At 35.9% G+C, this 25,638-nt stretch overlaps 1 protein-coding gene across 1 annotated transcript in view; it reads left to right on the top strand.

Annotated features, from left to right (window-relative positions):
• Nucleotides 1-25,638, top strand: part of COL4A1 (collagen type IV alpha 1 chain) — a 110,886-nt gene that overhangs the window by 26,488 nt on the left and 58,760 nt on the right. The window contains exons 10-20 of the mRNA XM_029283412.1: nt 6,915-6,950; nt 8,437-8,478; nt 10,332-10,421; nt 11,047-11,082; nt 16,179-16,238; nt 17,977-18,021; nt 18,232-18,285; nt 19,631-19,672; nt 21,750-21,843; nt 22,210-22,245; nt 23,951-24,106. Of these exons, the coding sequence (XP_029139245.1) occupies nt 8,443-8,478; nt 10,332-10,421; nt 11,047-11,082; nt 16,179-16,238; nt 17,977-18,021; nt 18,232-18,285; nt 19,631-19,672; nt 21,750-21,843; nt 22,210-22,245; nt 23,951-24,106 (649 nt within the window). The 5' untranslated portion in view covers nt 6,915-6,950; nt 8,437-8,442. The remainder of the gene's footprint in view (nt 1-6,914; nt 6,951-8,436; nt 8,479-10,331; nt 10,422-11,046; nt 11,083-16,178; nt 16,239-17,976; nt 18,022-18,231; nt 18,286-19,630; nt 19,673-21,749; nt 21,844-22,209; nt 22,246-23,950; nt 24,107-25,638) is intronic.

Raw genomic sequence — 25,638 nt, forward strand, 5'->3', positions numbered from 1 at the left:
CATTTTAATGTCCAAAGACACTGCATTACAGATCTCAAAGTTTCTTGGAAATTATGAAACTTTACAGCAAAACTGAGGGAAAGAATTGATATATGATCACAAGGTTGATCAAAAGGTTTCCAGCTATCTCAGAAGGTCTCAACCAATACAATGGTTTTTAGCACATTGCAATAATTAATTGATAAAGTACTTTTAATTTCTTTCAATGTAAGCTGGATCTATATAATCACATTGTCTTCCCCTCCTATGTCCTCCACCTCATCCCAATTAAAACTTTACACTACAGATCTGATGAAGAAGATTGTAGTTCATAAGAGCTTGTGGCTTTTAACAAAATGGGTTACTTGGAAAAGATGCTACTAAACTCCTATTGATTCCAAGCTCCATTTTCACTGCCCCTTGTGTGACCCTCAGACTTGAGATTGGAATGACGGGTTGAAGGCACATGATCAGCTACTAGCTTAAGAATCAATTCTTTTTCAGAGTTTTATTACTTCTGCTAAGTTTGACAGATGACCATGTATTAAATTGGATATAGCAGATCATATTAAGGTCATATTGGCTTTTTGGCAGAATTCCTTATCTGTGATGGGTGTGAACAGGCTAATCAAGTTTTTCTCCAAAGAATAAATAATAGGGAATGTCAGAATGAGTTCAGTGGGATTGACTGGGGAAATTTGGTTACAGGTTTTACTTGGGAACCAGAACATTTTCTAAATAAGCTCACCTTTCCCAAGTTGTGAAAATAACTTTTCAGGGATAGAAATCATTTTCTCCTTTCTGCACTTCAGGCTACATATTCCAAGACCAAAGTAACTAATACACTTCAACAAGAATAATCAACTAGTTCTATTATATAGTATTTTTTTATAGAGCACTAGATAAAAGGTATATTTTTTCTCTTCTGTGCAGAGAGCTCCAGGTTAAGACTCAAAATATCTTATTACCTACATGATAGCAAAATTTTATGTGGCTGCAGTGAAAATGAGGCAACAGATTATGTAAAAATTCAGCACTGTTCTACATGTGTTTTTGTAATTTTGTTGACCATTGATTGTAAATAAGAACTTTAAGGCTTGCATTTCACCCATGATCCTTTTAGTATGTTACCTAAATTTGCCAGATGTCATTGCTTGTCTTAGATGTTTTTGGATTGTCCTCTTGTTTTCCCACTGAGTGTAAAGTTCTTCTCATATTTTGCCATTAATAATAGCCTAGAACTTTAATACTTGGGGATCATTCATTCCATTTACAAGAAATGATGGAAGTAGAGCATTATACAGAAAGGAAACTTAACTCCCATTGTCCTCCAGTAGAACAAAATAATGCAGTTTAGTAATTGCTGACCAGGTGGCCACCAACTTGAAGTATATTAAACATAATACATTTGCTAATGCAAATAAACCAGGGAGATGGTTGGCCTACCAATTACGCAAGAGACAGAAAGCTAGACTTATATCTAAAGTTGTGGTTAAAGGCCGTGAGGTTCATCAACATGAATTGATCAAGAAAGCGTTTACAGAATTCTACTCACACTTATATGCTGCTGGGTCTACAAAAATTGAGGACATTGATAAATATATGCAATTCCCACCTATATACAAACTTACATCGGAACAACAGAAATTGATGAATGATGAGATTACTGCAGAGGAAATTTTAAATGCAATTAAACAATTGAAAACTGGCAAAGCCCCTGGTACGGATGGTTTGACAGCAACCTATTATAAATCTTTGTCAGCTGAATTGATTCAACCCTTAAAAGTCTTATTTAATAGGATTATGTTGGGAGAACAAGTACCACAGTCATGGACAGGAGCTTTTATATTTTTGATACCGAAGGATGAGAAAGATATTTTGGAACTCAAGGATTATAGACCTATCTCATTGTTGAACGTGGATTATAAAATTTTTGCAAAAATTTTGGCTAATAGATTTTGCAATATTATATACATGATGATCAGACTGGTTTTATATCTGGGAGATACATGAAGAATAATATTAGACAAATCTTGAACTTATTGGAATATTTGGACAAGAATAATCAAGTGCCATCGGCCTTTATTTTTTTGGATGCGGAGAAGGCCTTTGACAAATTGGATTGGCAGTTTTTAAACAAAATACTGGACTATATGAATTTTGGAGATCAATTTAAGACAGCCATAAAAGCAATATATCAAAAACAATCTGCTCAAATAATTATTAATGGAGACTTGACAGAACCTATAGAAATACAAAAAGGCACCAGACAAGGTTGTCCACTTTCTCCACTACTATTTGTATTGTCTTTAGAAATTTTGTTGTCTAGAATTAGAGAATCACCAATGATTAAAGGCTTAAAGATTTCTACTAAAGAATACAAACTTAAAGCTTTTGCTGATGATTTAGTTTTTACATTAACACAACCAATCAAATCACTGAAACTTTTGCTACAAGAATTACATCAATATGGTAAAGTGGCTGGATTTAAAATTAATGTGAATAAGACTAAAATTCTTACAAAGAATATGATTGTTAGGGATAAAGATCAACTTATGCAGATGTCAGGATTTGAAGTGGTTAACAAAGTTAAATATTTGGGAATTTTTTTGTCATCATCCAATGCGAAACTTTACCAGAACAATTATGAAAGACTGTGGAAATTGGTACAAAAGGACTTATCATCGTGGAAAAAACTACAGCTTTCGTTGCTGGGTCGTATAGCGGCTATTAAAATGACTATTTTGCCTAAGTTTCTCTTTTTATTTCAGATGATACCTATTTTAAAGAATGAAACTAACTTGAAGGAATGGCAAAGAGATTTGAATCGTTTTATTTGGGAAGGCAAGAAGGCGAGAGTTAAATTTAAGATTATTCAAGACACTAGAGAACGTGGAGGACTTAAAGTACCAAATTTGACGCTTTATTATGACTCTTGTGCATTAACTTGGATGACTGATTGGATCAACTTGTCTAACAAAAGGATTTTGAATGTCGAAGGTTGGGNGCTCTATGGTTGTCATAGAATTCCATTGCTATCTATATCTTTTCATGTCCCAATAGATTAAAATCCCTTCTGGAATCAGCCATCTGAAATTCACTCCTTTTTCAATTAATTTTCTAGTTAGAAACTAGTATTCTCTTCGGGATTCTCTTATTTTCCTAGGGACTTGTTTGAGAACTATAGTTTCTTTTTCTTTGTATTTCAAAAGTTCATCTCTTACTCTTCTCAAAATCTCATTTCTTATGGATCTTTTAAGAAATCTAACATGTACTTCTCTGGGGACTTTATTTCTTCTAGCGTAGTTTGAGTTGACTTGATAGATCCGATCTAATTCTCCTTCCAATTCCAATTCCTAATGCGTCTGCCAATAATTCTGTTATCAGGTCTGTTATCAGGTCTCTTCCTTATGTTCCATTATATTTTGAAATCCTAAAAAGTATGAGGCCTTTTTCATTTCCATGACAGCTATCGAGTCTTCTAGTTCTCCATTTATTTGCATCAATTTCTGGTTTTCATCTTTAAGACTTCTAATTTCTGGTCAACCTCAATTGATTTATCTTCTATTTTTTTGAATTCTTTGTTGGTTATTTGTAACCATCTGTTTGAAATTTTCAAATTGAGAGTCCATGTTATTAATTTTTTAGTTCATTTTATCAAAATCACTTTTTATCTCCTCATGGTTTCTCGTTGTAGTTGCCATGTGAATAGCAATTGCCTCTTGAATTGCTTGTAGTATCGCTTGCATTTTCTTTTGGAAGTTATTAGCCATTTCTTGTTGGAGCATTGTATCAATTGATCTCTGATAAACTGGACTTGCAAAAGCAAAGGAGGGAACAGAAGTTACTTTTTTCCAGCTTTAGATAGATTTGGGACACTCATCTTTATCTTTTTATCATATTTTATAATCCACCAAGTAAATCAGAATTTGTAATCCAATAGGCTCCTAACAAATAGGAGAGGTAAATAGTGAAAATTAATAGATAATAAAAAAGGGAAAAAAGGAAAAAATATACCAAAATTTGTAATCCAAAGTGTAGAAGTTTCTTGTTATGCACTCTGTCAAAACAGCTTGTAAAAATTCCAGGTCAAGCTGTATTTGTAATCCAGGGAAGTCAGATGACTTCAAAACGACATTTATTTATAATTGTAATCCATCCTGTAAAAAAGGGCAATCCAAAAAGATGCTTCTCTTTTCCAGCCACAATCTCCAGGATTGTAGATTCCAAGGACATCAAAAAGTTTAAACTATAAGCTGTGTCTGGGCATCTAGCCAAGTTTTAGGGCTCCAGTCAAAACAGCTTGATAAGGTTAAAAATGCAAGGTTAAATGTAGTACTTAGTTTTGCCACTAGATGTCATTAAATGTCCATTCCCACCAAACTTTTAAAAGTTTAGAAAATTAAAATCCAATGGTTTCCAAACAAGGAATAAAAAAAAAGATTTATAAATGCAAAAGTTTCCCCAAATATCCTTCTTCTATCCCTCAATTGTCTTCACAATGTTATTATAAGTCAGTTTTAATTTCCCCCAAAGCTTAAACCTCTACTTATAGTTCAGAAGGGAGGGATAGAGAAAAAATCCCCCCCTCCCTAAAGCTTGGGGATTTCTTGCTTTTGGGAGCTTTTTCCAGAACCGGTATTTTGTAGAAAGGTAAGGAAAGTAGTCTCACCCAGATCAGCTGTTTTGCTTTCCGCTTGTTTGTGTTCGTTGTCTCCAACGATCAGCAGCTTCTGACTGACCTCATGGGTGCAGTCAGCCTTTCTTCCTGCCGGTCTCGAGGGCTTCTTTGGATCAAGCAGGTTAGCTACTGCTGATCCGTGATCTACAAAGCTTCGCTCTTTGGCCAGTTGCCTCTATGGGGCAACTTTCGGTCCTGTTGGACTCCCCCCCCCAGTGGCTAGAAATTGGATCTGGGGAATGGAGCCTCGTTCCCCTGTGCTCATGTTGCCACGATGTCACTGAAAACCTCCCAGGAAATTCCAAGATTTCTAAGTTCTTTGCACCTGGGAGTAATGGAGCTATAGGTTTCAATTACTGGAAACAGGAAAATAACTCTTTTATACCACATAGCTTCTAGTAGTTTATAAGACTGAGGGAGAATTTCTGGTTCTGCAAAGTCTTTATTTTAAATCAGTGCTATGATTCCTGGGCTGTATTTTTCTCCTGAAGACCTGATTATTCCAAACTAAATAATAATGATAAAGAATAAATATCATTGACAAAATCATGATCAATCAATTGCAAAAGGCAGTTTTACTTGGAACAGTTTATATCCTGTGATGATACCTTTAATACCATCAAAGAACAACATCTGCCTCTCCCAGGTGTTTGGGAAGGACTTGATAGGTGGATAAAAATACCAGATCCAGTCTAAACATCTGTGGAACCAACCATGATAATAATATAGTAAACCTATATGCCTCCTGAATTTCAATTACTCTAACTGGCTATGTGATACTATATAAATGGCTTGTGCATGATATAAAGACTGTGGCTCCCTAAAAATATGGCATTGTCTCCTGGAGGGAGGTTTATGGACCATACTGAGAACCCTTGAATTAAAATCACCCTGTAGATTGCCAAGTTTATGAAAGAAATATACAAAATTAATAACTAGTTCCTGAAATAAATCATGGCTATATGGAAAAAATGGCAAGGCAGTTTGTATTTCATCATGACTCCTATTGCTAGACATTTTTGTCCTTCTCTTGGAAAGTAAACATTAAAAATAAATCACAGAGGAGAAAAATATATAAAACTTCTGGAACTTCCTGGAACTTTATAGCTTTGATCAGAATTTGCTTAGAATTCACTAACCAAATATGTGTTCTCAAGAACAAAACAAACAAAACCCACATGAGACTCATTTTTTTTCCAGTTTGGGAAAATGCCCACAGAATTTATTTTACAGGCAGAAATTGGAAGAACAATATCAACCTCCCATGTTCAGTTATAGAAGAACACATAAAATGTGTAAAAACTAATGTGAAAACTATTATGGAGAAAAAAGAAGTGCTTTAATGGTGCAATTATGATGCAACTCTACTCCATAAAATAGCCATCCACACAGAAACAAAACAACTATAAAGCAGTATCTCCATTGCTAACAACTCTTTAAAGATATTATGATGTAGAGTACTAAAAGCATTGAGAAGTCCAAGAGGACTATCTAGGTTGTACCCTGCTATGTCTCACTCTTAGCAAAGAAAGGAAGGACAACTATGGCAGTTTCTACCCCCAATCTCACTTTAAACGACATTGAAATGTATTCAGAAAAGTCATCATTAAAAATGCTTCTCTCCAATATATTCTCAAGCAAAGAAGAGGTTAGCAACCATCCTGTAATGTTTCTCCACTTCTAGCTAGTTTTTGCAATGGAAAGTACTACCTTTTTTACTCTTAGGGGGAAAAAAGCTTCCAGGTCTCACCAATTGGTATTGTAGAACTGAGTGTAAGAACTCAGTTTGCAATATTAAGGTAGTCAGTTGAACCTGAAAAGTTATCAACATAATTGGGTCTCAAGAACTGGAATGCATCCAAGACAAATTAGACTCATTAATGTTTGGTCCTTTACTAATAGTATGAAGTCAATTGTGATGTCCATACCGCTAGATATGAAAAAATGAGTGACTATCAATTTCTGTTTTGATAAAGGTTGAAGAAGAGAAGAAATCTATAACAGTAATGGTGCAAATAGGCTTTAAAACAAAACAAGTTTTAAACATTTCCATGCTTTTTATGAAAATGTTTGAAATTATTATTGAGTTGCCTGAATAGAATTGCTCGCTCTCATGAGGCAGCATTATGCTCAGATCAGATGAAAGAAACAGCATGAAATGAAAATCCTACTTGTAAAGAGTTTATTCATTAAGAAAACTAAACTTTTGAAAGAATTATAAGTCAAAAAATTAATAAAATATTTAATTTTACAGGGTTTTCCAGGGCCACCTGGACCTCCAGGTGAGAAGGTAAGATTGGCTTCTTTGGCATTTTTATTCAGTATAAATTAGTTGGAAAAATAATGAAAGTACAAGTATTTATTTAAATATTTTCTAGACATTGATGGACAAAACAATCTAAATTAACTGAATAACACTACACATAATCTGTGATACATACATGCTAAAAAAAAAAAGCAGGAAAAAGAAAATGAATAGACATGTATAATCCAAGACTGAGTACTTCAAGAAAAAGTGACTCCTTTGCTTAAAAATGCTTTGTCTTGCTACGACTGCCTCTTCTAACATGGCCAGTAACTTACTAATTTTGGGACATGGTGAACGAGGCAGCTAAAACAATGTGAAGTAGAGCAACATAGTTATCCGCTTCATTCTTGAGAAGCAGAATCCACTTTGCTTGGCAAAGCAGCTTTGAAATGGGGTTGTGGTCAAAGCAAAGAACCCCTTTGAAGCAATGTATGGTCCTATGGGAGTTCACATGCCATAAGCTGCCAAAGAAAAGTATTCAGTATTCAAATTAGTAGAGGTGCACTAGCAAATGTAACAATTACAATATACTTTTCAAAGTAGGGATAAATATTTGATATTGTCTCTTCTATAGCAGTTATTTTGAATAATGAAAATTAAAAATACAACAATGAAGTATTTCTAAAACAAAGTGTTTGTTGCTAAAATGCCACATATTTTTATAAGAGTTATTTGAACCTGGGCTTGAGCAGCATGGTGGCCTAGAGGTGGATCTCTCAGTTCACAGTCAGGAGGCTATGAATTCGATCCTAGGAAGTGGCAGATATTTCTCTCTCTGGGCACAAAGAGAAAATATCTGCTGTGAGCTCTGCATAGGCATCAGGAAAGGCATCCGATATTTAAATGCTCAGCTCCATTCAATCGCCTCGACTCCACCCTGATGCAAGGGATTACCGGGTCTTTAAAAGGAAAAAAATTGAACCTTATCTTGCCCTTGAAAAGGAAATAAGAGTAATTCAGGGTTTGCTTGTAGTGGAGTTTAAGGAGGACAGTGATGGCAGCTTTAGGAGAGTATTAGGCACATTCATCATCATCATCATAATAATCTTTATTGATTAGCCCTTGGGCCATATCAAAGTGCAACGTTCCAGCAACAAATCATTACCAAAGTCTGATAAAAGCAATTTAAAATAAAATTTGATAAAATACAGTTTAAAATGGAACTAGAGTAAAATATGACTTAAGATGAAATTGGAGTAAAATACAGGTGGATATTAAACTTACTGATTCTGGAGGCTGTACCTTACCTCCGGGATCAGAGGCATCAGAAAAAAGGAGGAGAGAACTCTTGCCACCTTGGGTTTCCCAGAGGCATTTTCCGGCTTTGACTACAGCAGGAAAAATATTGTGGGTTAAACCTGAAGAACAGTTTTATTCATTAAAAAATGCCCCCAAAGTATATTTGCAAAAAATACTTACTTCAAAGGTGATTTTTATTTTATCAACTGCCTCTTGTTTGTATCACCAGGGTCATATGGGCTTGAATTTCCAAGGTCCAAAAGGGGATAAGGTAAGGTTGCTCATTTGAAAGTCACAAGCACGGGCAACGGACTGGCTTCTCTACAGCTCCAGGGTCCTCTGTTTTACCTCTTGTTTAATCTCTGAACTAATTACTGAAAGAAACTTACACAAATTCAGAAAAAAACTGTCATGGAATCCATTATTACTGAATGTTAGCCAGCCACATGAAAGTGTTTTTTTAAAAAAATGCACCAAGAAAGTGTTTTTTTTAAAAATGCACCAAGAACAGGGATAACTCGGCAGCATTTGACTGTGCATTGCCTTCATGGCTATGGAGATTTGGTTATCTCTGAGTGGTCAGTAAGAGAGAGATTACAGAGTTACTACAACTAGAATTAGGCTGCACTATAAAAGTCAATAAGCTGGGGAGTCAAGCTTATGCTATTGGATGTATAAGCAGGTTTTAGGGCCAGTTGCTGCTCTGGCTCTTCTTGGGTTTAAACGTACTCCTCAATTTTAAATACAAAATTTAATTACAATAACGCCTCTCCAGTTACAGCTAAACAAGGGTAAATTCTGACAGGATTCTTTCTTTGAGAATAAGTTTTTAAAGTTTTTAATGTATTCATAAACTATTTCAACACAGGGGTTAAGATGGGGTAGTTAAAAACCAAAAGTATTCTGAACAGCTCCAAAAAGATGTTCAAACTGACTAACTTGTCAGCCAAATGGTAAATGCAGTTCAGTTTAAATAAGCACAAAGTGATGAATATTGAGGCCAAACTCCCTAAGTTCAGATGCATACATATATACATTATCATAGAAGAGAGCAATCAAAATAATAAAAGGAGCTCAAGCAATTTTTCTGTATCAAAAAGGCAAAATGTTTGGATCACTTTAGTTTGCGGGGAAAAGTAGCTAAGGGGAGATTTGATGACATGCATGCTAACATGGAGCATGGAGAAAGTGGGCAGGGAGAAATACTCTTCAAAATGCTATAGCCAGCAACCATTTAAGAAAGATTTAAAACATCTACTGCATGTACACATGTGCGTGCACACGTGCAGAGAGAGAGAGAGAGAGAGAGAGAGAGAGAGAGAGAGAGAGAGAGAGAGAGAGAGAGGGAGGGAGGGGGAGAGAGAGAGAGAGAGAGATGGTCTTAGCCAAAAGGCCAAGAAGCCAAAGGAATTGTTTCTTCATGCAGCACCTAATTAACCCATGTCACTGAAGTGGATGTGATTTAAATGTTGTGTCCTGGGGGTATGTGTGAGGGTTGGGAAGCTTAAAGAAATTTTAACCTTTTGGGGGGCAGATTCAAGGATTGTGAAGGAATGAAAGGCATGTCTTAAGATTCTGTGATGTTTAAAATACCAAAGTTCCATTACATCTTGTGTCAATATAATTTTCTTTTCCTTTTGTATCAATTAAAGTTAGTAACCCAATGTGTAGGGGAACTAGGAATATTCATGAAATTACATTTTGACTAATTACTTGCATTGATTTTGGAGAAAAGTATTGATCCATCATATAGTTTCTAATATTGAAACATCTGTCTCCATCTGTGTGATCTGAGACAGCTGATCTACAAGCTCTATGTGAATCAAGTATTGCAGAAAATACAGTATATTTAAGAAACTTTTAAACAGTTTCATTATTTATGGAGATTGCATTGTCTTTTGATATGTGTTATCTCCTGAAATGATGGGACTGGACAGAGATAATTTAATCTTTAAAAATTATGAGTATATCTAATTTGCTCAAAGAAGATTAACTTAAAAGCAATACAACATTTGAAATGAACAGTTATTAAAATGATGTATTTCCCCAAGTTTTTTAAACTAAGTAAACTACAATGCCTTTTGCTGATTCATTTGCCAATTTGTTTATTGGGGATATTTGCAGGGTGAGCATGGTGTCATGGGCCCTCCTGGTCCCCAAGGAGTAGATACATGGCATGAAGAGAAAGGGACCATCATCATACAGGGAGACAAAGTAAATATGCACTTCTTATTTCTTTTCATTACATTGTTTTTAGAAGCTGCCACTTATGATGAGGATTAATGACAAAATAAAAATATAAATAAACAATGTGAGCACCAACTATTTTCTGTCTATGTTTATTTGTAAATTTTCTTCAGAACACTTGCTCATTTTCAACTTGGGCTTTGTAAAATAAGGAAAGCATTGTAAAAGGCCAAATTAGCCATTCCAGTTATAAGGAATGCTGTGGGCTGTAGGTTAGAAAAATCATAGTACAGATTAAAACCAACAAAGCTGATATCAATTAAATGTCTAAATCTGTTACTATATTGCAAAGTAAAAAAAGGGTTTCCCCCCCCTTATGTTCAGCTTCAAAAGTGACTTGAGATTCAATTGTGCCCTGAAGTTGCTCAATATGTTGTCCAGTTCAGAAAAACTGCTCACTCAGAGTTTAATGCTTAGCAAATCTATGTTACATTTAACAGTTTATAATAACCAGATATGTTACACGGTTGACATTTCGGGGGGGGGGGAAAGGGCACAAAATTATGGTTATCTAAATTTGGAAAATGCATTTTGTAGACATCATTGGTGCTCTGCTATAGTAATTGGCTGTTTGTTTTTTAAATTCTAATAGGGTGATCCTGGTGAAAAAGGTGAAGATGGATTACCAGTAAGTGTAAACCTTTCAACCCACATTCACACACACAAAATGAAACCAAATTTCAGGTTTCCTAAAATACAAAAAGAAAAAAAAATCCCTGGGAAAAAGGAAACGAAAAACAAGGGTTGGAAATTTATCTCATGAACAAAAACTCCAAAATCAGATGGCTTAAAAAACCACTTATTTGCTTCTCCATCAAAATAAAACAAAACAAAAAACAAAGTAGCAAAAATAATTCAATTTCAATGTTGACTCACCACATACTGTATATCAGCAATCCATTGCTGCAAGGCAAGTATAGATTCACCCTTCTGATATTGTATTAAAATGTTTTTATCCTGTCCCTATGCAGGAAAATGCTACAGTTCTGATGTCTTGATAGACTCCATGTGTTAGGAACATTAGCCAAGCAAAATATTTGTGTTCTTAACTAATAGTGATCAAGCTAAGGTCATGTTAACAACTGTTTTAATTCCAGCCTCAAACGTGGCAATGGTAGGACAAGTTAAAACTATATGAAATAACATTGCAACTTCTGAATAACAGCATGCAAACCTTATTAAACATTTTCTGAAGTATCCTATACCCATAAAATTTTCTGTTTTATTAATCTAATTTTAAGATCAAAATAAATGAATTTTACATTCTTTAATGGGAACTTCCGTTGATTTACAAGACAGAGTATTCAAGCTTATTATTCTAAAGTTTGTGTAACTAATCAGTGCCAGTTGCATGAACTTCTTTCAACTACTCATAATAAAACAAGTTTTCCATTTTAGGATCTTGAAATAAATATTTCAAAGGCTGTAGTGGTCATGGAGCTTTAGAGGGGTGATGCTTCTGGAGCAAATAACCCAAATCAAAATCAAACGTTAATTTTAAATTCTACAACAGCTATAAAAATAGCTTTATCTAAACATAGCTGGTTTTATCCAGTGTTTCTATCAGTCTCTGGTTGTCTGTCCATTGTCATTAAGTGCCAATATCAAAATTAATCCCAGAACAAAAAAGGATATCAGTACCTGCTTGATCGCAAAATAGTTTTCAAGTTGAATCCAAAGTTGGGTTGAATTCTGAAATTCTATATTTCAATCAATAAATAAATTTTATTTTTGATTTTAAAGTTAATAACAGCAACTTTATTATTGTCACTAATATTATTGTCAGTAATCAATTAATGAAAATGCCCTTTAGTTAATTAAGTAACTGGGGTCATAAAAAGAAAACAAAACCAAAAAACCCCAAAGAAGCATTATCCACCATCAAGAAAGTCTTGCTGCGTGATTCACTGAAGATGTAAGAAGAGTGAAGTCATCAACACACAGTAGCCATGCTTGCATACCATCTGTTCTCTAGTTGCCTATCAGTTGTTTCCTTGCCAAGTGTTCCTTAGTAAAGTAAATTAAGGGTCATTCCAGAGTCCCAATAACTGGAGAGAATTCCCAGAAACAACAGTATCAACAACTCTTCTGTGGCTGATCAATAACGAGACTAAAGCATCATCAGAATCACCAGAATTTCTGAATTCTGAACATCTTAATTGGTCCTCCAGCTTCATAGAGAACGTTAGCTACACCAGTAGAAATCTCATGACTGATTACATGATCAATTCTAAGCCATCTATAATGGTCTGTGAGAATAGCCTTGCAAGACAAAAGGGAGAGTCACAGTCTAGACAATGGTCTAATAAATAAAATCTGAGTCCTAAGGAGAAATGAGAATAGAGAAAGTTTCTCAGAAGTGTCAGCCTTCCTTGGTAAACCAGACAGAAAACAAGACCAAATGAGCTAATTCTACTTTATTATAAGACTACATTAACCAAATCTTGCAAATCTGAAAGTACAAATCTCCTGCCCTCACTTTAAGAAACTGACCAATCAGAGCAGGTCCTTCCTAGGTTTCTTTCCCTGACCATTAAGCTAATGGGCACTCTTTCTTTGATTATTTGATTGTTCCCTAAGGAGGATCTCTTCTATGCACCCCTCAATATCATTCCCACACACCATTACAGAAGGGACCCTCCCTAGTTCTCTGGGAAGTACAGGCAGGGGAGATGGAAAGTGTTTTCAGTTTTGCAAAAGTGTGTTAGTGTAAACTTACAATAAAGGTAAAGTAGCATTTATTCTCATGAATCTTTTGATTTCCAGTCTGGAATACCTTGAATGGCTGACACCAGCCTATCCCATAGTAGCTATAAAGTCTTGAGCCAGACTGAGGGGCTGATCTTTGCATGAAAGCCTTAGGATTTCCCAAGATCATACTACAGGTATTTTTGCCAGCTCACGCAGGAAAGAAATTGTGGAGTGGAGAATATACCAACAAGATTGCTACTGTTGTTCTGCAACCCAGCACCAGGTAAACTGTTCATAACAAACCAACCAATGATTGATTTCCTGGTGAGACAATTAGAATTCTGATTACATAATCCCTGCACCAGGAATCCCTACAATGCTGCTTTGTCAAATATTGGAAGAGGCACAGCTGGGTCACCATTTGCAACTCTCCAATGCAGGTTTCAAATGTGCAAACTAGATTGATCTTTTCATCTATGATCATATCAAAGAGGGGTGATAATTTCAACTGATCTGGCATTGACTAACAACTCCATGAGGTGAGAGATCAGATTGGCATAGCAACTAAAGAGTTACTGATGGGAAACTGCAATACAAGGAACAACCACCAGCCATATCTGTCTCTTTGATGGTCTGATCCTTGCCCCACCATTCCTGCTGGCTTTCCCACAGGTTTTCTGAGGAGAGTATATCTGGATTCTCCCTCTTGCAACTTTTCAGCCAAGCACATATTTTCACCAGGACCAAAAATACTGTTCAAGATGGCACAGTCAAGGATTTCTGTCTCTCAGACAACAAAGTAGAAAACCAGTACAATGTATACTGAGCAAATATGTACAAAAGAAACCTGACTAGGAATTCTTCTCCAATAATCCACCTCCTCTACTTCTACAACCTTTCCTTTGGGATGCCATCTCTGAACTCTTATTCTAGGTCAGTGTTCCTCAATCTTAGCAACTTTAAGAAGTGTGGACTTCAACTCCCAGAATTCTCCAACTAGCATCATGTCCACACATCTTAAAGTTGCTAAGATAAAGAAATACCATTCTAGGTTCTAGCTACCTTCTGCCTCTTCTGCCTCTCATTCAAGCAACAAAATTCTTATATTGAACAAAGTTGAGCAGGATAAGGTGCAGAAGGATTCTGGCTCTGAAGATCAAATTGAAGAGGCAAATAGGAAATGGGCAGGTGCTACATGATTATTGATAGGAGCTCTTCATGGAATCACATCCCTCTTGCATGTCCCACTAGCTTTTTTTGCCCATACCTTCATGGATAATCTATATACCCAGTATTGTCTTACTTTGCTTAATAGGCTAGTTCTGCTGAGGAGAACCCCAACAGGCCTCTCTTGTGTTCTGTTCTCTTTAAAAAAAAGTATTCTATTAAATACTTTTGAAAAAAGTACTGATTAAAAAGAATCCATAGAATCTATTAAAAGAAAAAAGTTGCATTTGCTTTTATAAACAATTTTTTATTTTATTCAAAACATTAAAATACAAACTTTAAAAAAAGAAAAAAATACAAAAACAAAACAAAGCTAAACAAGACTACACCAAAAAAGTGCATAAATAAACCAAACCAAAATAGACATATACATAAATTGCTCCTCCTATTGAATACTGATAAATATATTTCAAAGATAATAACTTCTCCCCCCTTGCGAAGTAGGCACACAATTTGTAAATTTCTACAACACTACTTACCAACTCACTTAGCCTGACATCTATTTAGTATATGAAAATATAGTTAAGAGGTAAAACCAATAGCTAAATCAAACTTCCAGACCCTCTGTCAACAATCCATGTATTGCATTTCACTCACAAAAGTCCACAATGGCTTCTGGTCTACAAAAAGTGACCACAATCATTGTCTTTGGTCCATCCAGGATCAAATATCAATCAATCAGAATAGAGCTAGAAGGGACCTTGGAGGTCTTCTAGTTCAACCCCTGCTCAGGCAGTAGATCCTATACCATTTCAGACAAGTGATTGTCCAGTTTCTTCTTAAAAACCTTCTTAAAAATATATTCGATTAAAAACTCTTCTTAAAAATATCTTTGATTGATTCTTAATAGTCTTTTCTTTAAAATATTAAACAGAATCTTTTCTAACAATTGTATTCTATTCCCCAGTCACAAGTCTTTGTTGTGTATATCTACACAGCATTTGTTATACAAAAAAGTCTCCTATAAATTGTAAGATAGCATCTCCTAACATTTGTTTTCAAATTGGGTATAATAAAACCATTCCCCAGTCTCCCTCAATCTGCTTAGAAAAGTCAAATTCATCACTAGTTGTTCTGTCAACCTTGACTCTTTAGAATCCATATCTTTCTCTGAGTCCCCTAACCAACTTGTATTTTCCCAGTCAGCCTCATCTTTCAGGGTTGCAAACAGCAAGTTACATTCCAATCCATCTGGTTGAAAATCTTGTTGTAGCACTGTTACTTGTATCTGTTTACCATCTTCTAAAATCATGGTTACTTTATCAAGTTCTTTATCCAAATTTTCAAACTGACCTTGTAAGTTGGAAAATATTCTTTCTGCCTACCTTTTCCAATAAACCTTGTCTTGATATATTGATTGCATTTTGACTATATTTGATATAGTCCAAATTATTTCAGTAGTAAAACTTTTACATCTAGGACCTTTGCAGCAGCCATAAACAGCTCATCCCAAAGAACATAAAAAAGAACCTACTTTAACATCCAGCAGGGGGTTAAATTAAAACAGCATTCAACTGGTAGATTAATGTTTGAAAGTAAAAATCAGAAGAAAGAAAAAATATATCAAAAAGTGCAGTTAAAATCCAGGCATTCTTAAAAAGCAGACAGTGGAAAGGAAAAGATGGAGACTTGATTCCCTGACCACTCCCCTCTAGAACCGTTAGCTTCTAGGTCTTCTTCTCAGGTCGTTCCACAGTCATCATGTTCAGAGTAGTGCAAAAATCCTTATTTTGTTCATGGAACTTATACTGAACATTTAATTTTAATTAACTGTACTAATGCAAAATATCTGCCATCTTTTAAAAGGGGCCACCAGGCCAGAGCATCAAAGAGGAAAAAGGGGAACCTGGGAAACCTGGTCCACGGGTATGTGCATTATTTATTTATTTTTTGCTTATCTAACCATTTAGGTACTTCACCTTAGGGAATTCCACAAATGGGACTGAATTCTTATTTAAATTGTGCATCGTCTTTTGAGGGCTTTGCAATTTCCTGTTTTGTTTTGTTTTTGCTATTTTAAAAATTAATTCTGTAATGATCAAAGGGCTGAACATAAATTTGATGCGAGGGTGTTTTTGTTTTCATGGCAGAAGTCGTTTTGTTATGGTCCCACTGAATTTTTCATTCAGAAAGGAACCATAGAAGAATAAATTAAAGAGGACAAAATATATTAAATGAAGTAGCCATGAATTTCACTGGGGTGCCTGAAAGGATCTTCATCAGTATTTAGTCTTGTGTAAGCTATTTGTTGTAGTTTTATGTTTTGTGAAGTTGCAAGGTAGTAAAGAAAAAAAACACATTGCTTTCCACAAAGAATGATGGAATCTACATAAACAAATAGGAAAGTACCATTTTAGATGGAGTTCCTCATAAAACTCTGGAAAGTCTTCAGCAGAGATGCTTTGCAGTATGCACGAGCAATGCAGAAGCACCTCCTGTCTGTCTGCATCTGAGTGTATCCGCAACACTTCATCTGGCTTGTGTGCACACCCATTGTGGGAACAAGTAGAAGTTGTTGGGTAAAAGTTCGCAAAGCAGCTTTGTGACCTTACAAAAGATTCAGCTGGTTTTAGGGATTTAAGAGAGGTGTTTTATTCATTCCCTTAAATATTTTTATTTGTTACTGTGACCAAAACTACTCAAATGAAAGTTTTTAAAAAAACAAAACAAAAAAGAAATCAGATGTGGGCAAATTTTCCTTGTAAAAATTGTAAAAACTTCCCGTTATACTATAAAACTGACTGATAACCAAAAGAGGATTAAAGAACTTTGAGGCCAGGCTCTGAAGGCACCCCACAATTTCCCCATCAGCCTGATAGGCCCTCCAACGCCCTGGAATGGCAAAAAGGCTTCCCAGATTTTTAAGATACACTTTGATGAAATCGGTGGAAGGTTTTCATTGTTGTCGTTTGCCTATTTGTTACTGATGGGGAATGGCTGAGAAGAAGTTTTAGTTGGGAAGAGAAAGGTGGCTGGCCTTTCAAGAACTGGAGCTTTCTTTGAAAAACATTGCTTGCTAACTGCAATGAGTTTCAGAATAGTGACTGTTGGCATCCTGAAAAGGGTTGAAACTGTGTGAATAAGAGAGTATGTGCCCTTACAATTGCAGTGAGTCTGTTACACAATCCGGCAGAAGTGAGGGAGTAAGTGTACATGTGGCTGTGGAAAAGTGTCCCATGCTCTGTGTTTACAATAGGTTCTGCTAGAGATAGAACTGCCCATAGCCAGTTCTAAATCTGGTCAGATATACTATGTGTATATTTCAGGGGATATTTTCACATCAAAGTGGCTCAGTCACTCTTTTCCAAATAACTCTTTTCCAGATCTATGGAGACAGACTGAATATGTGAAAGAAGGATACTTACATGGAGGAGTAGGAAGTCATCTGGAGGTTCACTAGGATATTAGAGAGCAGGATTAGTTGATGATTCCACAGCATTATTCCCACCATTTTTTCCAAGACTCTGAGAAAGCTTGAAAACACTGATTATTGTGCAGGGAAATATTGTGTGCAGCTCATTAATTCTTCGTTAGTCTCAGCAACCCAATAGTAGAAACAAGAATTCCCATGCTGGCTAAATAAGTAAAATTATTCATTTTTCAGGGAAGGCCTGGAAAAGATGGAGAGGATGGAGAGAAGGGAGAACGTGTATGTAGGTCATTTTACCATAAATATCATATTCATTTTCATATTCATAGAAGATTTGCTGCTGGTAATTCTTAATTTAAAGATAAATACTTATGCATGTCAGTTTTGTAAAAATAACTTCAGACAATCTTTAGCTTTGTTTTGGGAAAGGGGAAGTCATTTACAATGATTGTATACAAAACAGGCCTTTTCTTACTGTGATACCTGCAGGGAGTACCTGGTCAGCCAGGAATTCCTGGACATCCTGGTATACTTGGACCTAAAGTAAGTAATCACCATATAGTAAGTACAATACATCAAATAAATGAGTGTGTGTTGGTAAAGAGGAAGAATCAAGGATGATTCAAGTAGTGATCTTTCAGAATGAAAGGAAGAAAAAAATGCAGCTGATTTCTGAATCATTCATCTTAATAGGATGTTATTATTTATAATTATGATATGTATAACTAATATAACTAGTGTTTGCTGAGCTCTCATCTGTTACCCTCTTTTATGATTTAATCCAACAGGCACACAGGGGAGTTTAGCCACAATACTTTAATAGGTCTTCAGCTAGCAAATTGCAAAAATGTTTCTTAATATATATGCTTCAAAATTAATTGATATTCATGTTACTTATAATAATGCCACTGGCAATTATAATGTACTTGTTAAGATCTACACTATTGCCAATTTTCAAACCAATTGGTAAAAACTATTGTAATTATAGCCTGGATGGCCAAACATAAGTCCAAAATGTTTAGTGTTCTGTGCAGTGTGATTTTGGCTTAAACAAGCAGTTTTGGGGGTAAAAGTTTCCATGAGGCAAAATGTTCCTCTTCCTACACTCCCTAAGGCTCAGTGGCTTAGTAGGTAAGCTGCTTGGCTTGTCAGCTGGAAACCTGGCAGCCCAGGTTTAAGACCCAAGTGTCATCCTCCTCCAGTTCCTGCCAACCTAGCATATCGAAAGCATGCAAATATCAGTAGATAAATAGGTATCACTTTGGTAGGAAGATAACAGCGCTCCATGACATCATGCTGGCCACATGGCTATGGAAATGTCTTCGGACAGCGCTGGCTCAATGGCCTTGAAATGGAGATGAGCATTGGCTCCTAGAATCGACAATGATTAGCAGAGTGAAATCCTTTACCTTTTTTACCTGCACTCCCCAAACCTTCTAAAAGAAGTGAAAAATATTTAAATCCTAGCCCTTCCAATGTCAGCATTGCATCATTATCAGAAGACTTTCTGGGCTCTGCTGGTTGGCAACAGTTTTAAGCATTGGTTCAAAAGTGGCAAATTGTTTTCTGTTCCATTAAGGATGAATAAATGTTATTAGCAGAAGGGTTCCACAGACTCCCACAGCTAGTACAGTATTTGGGTTTACAGTATTTCTATAGATATAATTTATACTGTTAAAACTTTAAAAACTTTTCAAGTGATTAATGGTATGTATTTGGAGCTGAAGGCTTTCATACATGCAAAGTTACTAAAGAGAACTATACACATTTTTGCATTGGCTAGATCTTCCCTTTCCTCCCTTCCCAACGCAATCAGTTGGCTATACCCAGTTTTTAAAAATATTGTTTTAAAGTCAGTAGATAAATTCCTTCTTTTCCCTCCTCCCAGGGAGACAAGGGTGTAACAGGACCTCCTGGACCTCCAGGAATTGTAAGTGTAAAATCTGGTCTTAAATGTGTTCTATTCTTAAATAGAGTAGAGTAGAGTAGAGTAGAGTAGAGTAGAGTAGAGTAGAGTAGAGTAGAGTAGAGTAGAGTAGAGTAGAGTAGAGTAGAGTAGAGTAGAGTAGAGTAGAATAGAATAGAATAGAATAGAATAGAGCTGGAAGGGACCTTGGAGGTCTTCTAGTCCAGCCCCCTGCTTGATCAGGAGAACCTATACCTTCTCAGACAAGAGACTGCTTAGCCTCTTCTTAAAAATCTCCAGTGATGGAGCACCCACGATTTTATAAATAAGTTGATTGTTCAGTACAGACTAGACTGTTTGCTTGTGTATTGCAGTATTGACTACTCTGATCAGCAGCAGTTTTCTGGGCTGTTAGATAGAACTGTTTTTAATTATCTGGGCTGACCCTGATATTGATTATATGCAAAGTACTGCTGTCCCATGACTCACTATCCAAATAATCTGGGGCCTTCCTTCCTTCCTTCCTTCCTTCCTTCCTTCCTTCCTTCCTTCTTTCCTTCCTTCCTTCCTTCCCTCCCTCCCTCCCTCCCTCCCTCCCTCCCTCTCCTCCCCATAAAGATCTGATCACTTAACTTTGTTAATAACATTTTATCCTGGGACACTGGCAATGTGATTTGGAGTTGGGGGGTGGTAGTCTTACTCTAGAGTTCTTTATGGCTACATTCCACTGCATGGAGGCAGGATCTGTTCAACTGGTTTGCCTCCAGCAACTAAGGAGACTAATTAGGATTCAGAGGGAACTTCAGGGTGCAGATTGTTCCTGGAACTCTGGTACACATACAGTTGTTCTGCTTAAACACAAAAGTGACCATGGCCTTAGATAAGATCACAGCTATGCAAACTCTCTAAGCACAGGGATCCTGGAATTTCCTGATTTTCAGAGGAATGCTGGTTGATAGCGTAAGACATGCCTAGAGCACTACTGGAGGAAAACAAAAAATAATCCCAACTATGCATCGAAAAGAACCTTTGGATTTCCGTCTGGTGATAAGGATAGCAAAATGTCCATGGAAAGGCAACCATTATTTAGGGTGATCCACTTCCTTTAGGTAGGGAAGGACCAAAGGAACACTTATATCAAGGGTGTCAAACTGCCGGCCCATGGGCCGGATGCGTCACGTGGAAGCCGTGCCCACCCCATTGCCGGCAATAGCAAAACCAGCCCAATACGTTGTGCGACGTCACGTGATGTCGCAAGTTTGACATGCCTGACTTATATGGTTGCTGTAATATCCTGAACATTTGTTGCATAAAGTATCTTGAATTTGCTTGGAGTGGAACCTAGAGGTTATAGATCCTGTGGAGCACCCCAATTACCTGGGAAGAGTTTAAACCTGTCAACCCCAATGAAATAAACAGGATTCTTGGGGCTGTGAGTTCAATCATCCTTGTTTTAAAACTCATAGAGCCCCAGGGACTTCACAGTCCAACCTTGAGCTACATATATACTATTCTATTAGCACCTGTGTTTTAGATCTATATTATAGAACCTGTTATTTAAAACCTTCCAGGAGGTGATGTGTGGCAGGTTTATGTGATGATTAATGCTTCTATGAAGGAGATGGTAGTACCACCTGCTCTGAAAGAGTTGGTTATTCAACTTCTCTTAAAGAGGTCATTCTAGACTAGCAAAACTGAATTATTTTTGGCCAATCTTCAGCCAAGTTGTTGAGAAAGCTTATAGCTCTAGAAGACCAGCAGGCAAATGGATAATCTGGATCTTTTTTAGTCAGAATTTGGACCCAGTTATAACACTGAGGTAGTACTGATAGCACAAACCCAAAAGTTGTTTGCCTTGCTCAAATGAAACCTTTGTTACTATGTTTGCATTCATTAAAATAAGCTTCTTTCCAGATTATGGGAAGACTTGGAAAATTTGGGAGTTAAAATTCCAAGACATCTTGGGAACACCAGGGTTGGGAAGATTGGGCTAGAACAATTCCTAAGAAAGACGGAGATCCCCGATATACTGTAAGCTCTGACCTATTTGGAAGGTTTCAGATTTACGGTTTTCTGTATTTTGATGCTTGCCATTATTCAGGTTATGGGTGAAGAAGAAGAAGAAGTGTTTGGTGAAAAGGGTGACCCAGGACCTCATGGGTTTCCAGGAAGGAAAGGTGAACTAGGTCCCAAAGGTAAATCTTGGTCATTATTCATTATAAATTCTTAATTGGTTGAGAAATTAACTAAAATTAAATAAAATTTAAATTGCTAGTAATTTCTTTTACTCATGATGCTTTAATTTTCTTTTGTTGCAAGCTGCCTTGATTGTCAAGTGGATAGAAAGGTGGGGTATAAATCCAATAATAATTTCAATAATAACATACGTAGTTATTTTTTGTCGTGATTTGAGACAAAATAAGTAACCTAGCCTCTAGAAAAAAAAATCAAGCCAATCTTATACAGTATGTTTTATTGGGCCTCAGATATTGGGCCCCAACCAAATATCAAATACAATTTAAGACTTTACTTTCTGAATATTTATTATGTTTATTTTATAGGTTCTCAAGGTAGTCCAGGGTTACCAGGTCCCCCAGGTAAGAATATTTGTTAATTTGGTTAATTGTTTAGTTTTAGACTGATTTTTTTTCTAGAACTTTGCCAGCTTTTATTTCCAATATTTCTGTGGATATAAATGATATATTTTCACTGATATTTACCATAATTTTTGAACAATTATTTTATATTTATAAAGCATTCATTTATCTTCAGTATCATTTTCCTATTTTGCAGAACTTTCCAGGATCTGGCATTCTTGACATCTTATCAGTGGTTTTGCATTTTTTCTTTTATAATTATATTTTTTCCCCTAGCAATGTAATCAACATAGCATTTATACTATAGATGCTTACCGGTAGTCTTTAAAAGTAAAAGAGTAAAGAGGTTACATTATAGCCATGTGATGAGGCATGGGGAAGGAAGGCAGGAGAAGGCAGGTTTATGGGTTACATGTGAAGCTGATTATGAACACCTTATCAAGTAACAGTTGCAATGTACTTTCAGTAGCCACATCTCTGTCTGCATCTGACTAGCCACCCAGTCTCCTTCTTTCCTCTCCCTTTCTCCTGCCTCAATTCTGTATCAGTTTAACCATTCCATGAATCAAGTAAAGTGATTTGTAGTTCACAAAAGCTTAAGGCCTTTTAATAGAATGCGTTGTCGGAAAAGACGTTCCTTCTGCTTCATACTGTAAATACTGTATTTAAATGTACATTAGGTTATCTTTTTTTTTAGGCATGATGATCTTTTTCTCTTTTATGAGAAACTTAGTGTATTTTTAAAAAGGACCAAAATGAACTTAGTTTAATATGGCACAGTCAAATCACAAATGTATTTGAATAATAAGACTTATTAAGTGATTGTTTAAAAGATCTGTTTGATTTACACACTTATATCACTTTGCTTTACTTTTAGGGTCATTGAAGTGGCTTCAGCATCAGTTTTCTGATGTCCTTCTTAATATAATATTTAATTATTTTACCTTTTGTCTGAAAAATATTTATGAACATGTCCACCTTAGAGAACCTGATGTCTCCTAGAACATGAAATATTGTGTCAAACAATTCTTTTCATTTTTTCCTCTCTCTCATTACAGAAAAATGTTAGATTTCTATCTCATCTGACTATTTGAGAACTGATTCTTTTATACTATCTGATGGTTCTCATTTGAGATAAAACTTTAGAGGCAACATTTCAATACAACAACTATTTTAGACGTAACCAATATGATGTTCTAATTAAGATAATTGTTTAAAATATGATTATTTGTTAGCTTACTACTTCATAGGTTTGTTGAGGCAGTTAAATGAAGACAGATCTCCATGTTAAGGCACCTTGGGTTCCTGGATATACAATTACAATAACTAAATAATACACAATTGATAAGTTTGGTCTATTACATCTTTATATCTCTTTAGTGGAGTGAGATGGCATGGCAGCCATCAGAACCCTATGGTGTGTGTGTCTACAAAAATGGACTCTGGTTGGGAGTCTCTCCCATATCTTTAGATTTCATGCAGCTGGATATTTCTATAAATAACAATCTTGATATATAAACCAATGAAAATTGGAAATGATTGAAAGGAAAAAAATGCTTCAACCTATTTGGCATATTTAGATATATGGCAATTTTTTTCTATTCTTACGTTTAATATTTTTATTTGATGTTGTTACTATAATTGATGCATATATTTTCTAAAGAAGGTTTTCATGAGTCCATTTCATTGCATTCTTGTAATCGAGGGCAAGCTATTCCAGGATCACCTGGTTTTCCTGGTGAAAGAGGGAGAAAAGGTGACCAGGGGCCTCCTGGAACATCTTTGCCTGGGCCAAAAGGAAGAGATGGATTTACAGGATCTCGTGGTTTACCCGGGCCTCCAGGCCCACCTGGTGGAACAGGCAAGTCACTATTATCCTTAGAAAATATATTATTTAATATTTAAAAAGACCTGAGATAAGCTGTAAATATCAGGATTGTGGCCAGAATGTGCTGAATGAATCTGTCGGAGAAGATAATTGTATACTTTAAAACTACTACTTTGGCCAAGCTAAATGATTTTACAATGAGTGATTGGTGACTTCTGACAGTAATTTATTAAGACCAAGTGATTCTTGCTTACAACAACAGCTGCATCTTTGTCATTCTATCCATTCACTGAGAATATAAAAAGTATATATGAAGATCCAGGCTCCATAAAAATAGAAGTGTCTTTTCTGAGAACTGTTTCTAGCCTTTCTATTAAGAAATTTTGTCTAATAGGCACTTATGGTTCATTGGTATAGTAGCGAACCCCAGAGTGAAAGTGGATTGTGTATCAGTATCTTGAAGAATTAAAAGAACCAAAAAAGGATTTTTGGCTTCCAAACCCAGAAAAAAGAATGATTAAGTTTTGTGGACGGCAGCTATGGGTTGGATTGAGCCTTAACTGACCAATGCTAAGGCGGGTAGCAAAGATCAATATATTTAGGGCCATCAGATGATGACTATGTCATATGAAAGATTGCAACATGGTGTGATTGGATCATTCAGAAACACAGTATGATTGAAAATAATGGCTGTCTGGTCATTTAACCTTATTCATATGTACATGTGGAAAATGAATTAATTCAAAAACACGATCAATTTGATTGCTAATGATGAAAGATGGAGAGAATGGACATATGGGGATAGGGGATCTGTTAAACAAACAGGCTTTACCATCACCATGAATTATACCCAGAAACAGACTGGTAACTACTTTAGCTTGTGAAGTGGAGGTATAACATGTGTTCCCCTAGAAACACATGAAACTGCTCACACTGCTACATTCTGTACCAACTGAAGCTTCTGGATACTTTTCAAGTGCAGCTCCATGTTGTAGACTATGGTATGGTAATCCAGCTTGGGGGGGGGGGGGAATAGGGCATGAGTGATTGTGATGAGAGCCCCAAGGTACTGATACTGGCATACTGTTACTATGCCAGTATAAAAAATAAGAGGAAGCAAGACTGAATGCAAACACCATAGAGAAATTAGTTGCTGGTGTCTAGGAAGGTGTTTGGCAGAATGCTGATTGAAAGGGTACAAAAGATAAAAATGAGCAAAATTTGGGAGATAGTATAATGATATGTGAGAATGACCTTGAGGAATGAGATCACTTTGTAGAAAGGTCTATATTGCCATATAGTATCCTTTTTTTCTTAACCTCTGCAATTGTTGGATCGAAGGTACTGCAATATAGATTTCTTTACATGATTATTACTTTGCAAATTGTTGGGATTAGTAAAATACAGAGGGAGAATGTTATGTGAATTAGCCTTAAAGAAATGGACATTATTAGTAATATAATTTCATGGCTCCTGCCTTTTATTTTTATGTTTGGTAATCAGTGTCATTGGGCTAGATTAGTGCTGTTTAAAGGTCAAAATTAATATTCTTTATTTTCTTACTA

Source organism: Protobothrops mucrosquamatus, unplaced genomic scaffold (assembly GCF_001527695.2).
Source record: "Protobothrops mucrosquamatus isolate PMUCROS unplaced genomic scaffold, P.Mucros_1.0 scaffold78, whole genome shotgun sequence".
In the NCBI taxonomy this organism is placed as follows: domain Eukaryota; kingdom Metazoa; phylum Chordata; class Lepidosauria; order Squamata; family Viperidae; genus Protobothrops; species Protobothrops mucrosquamatus.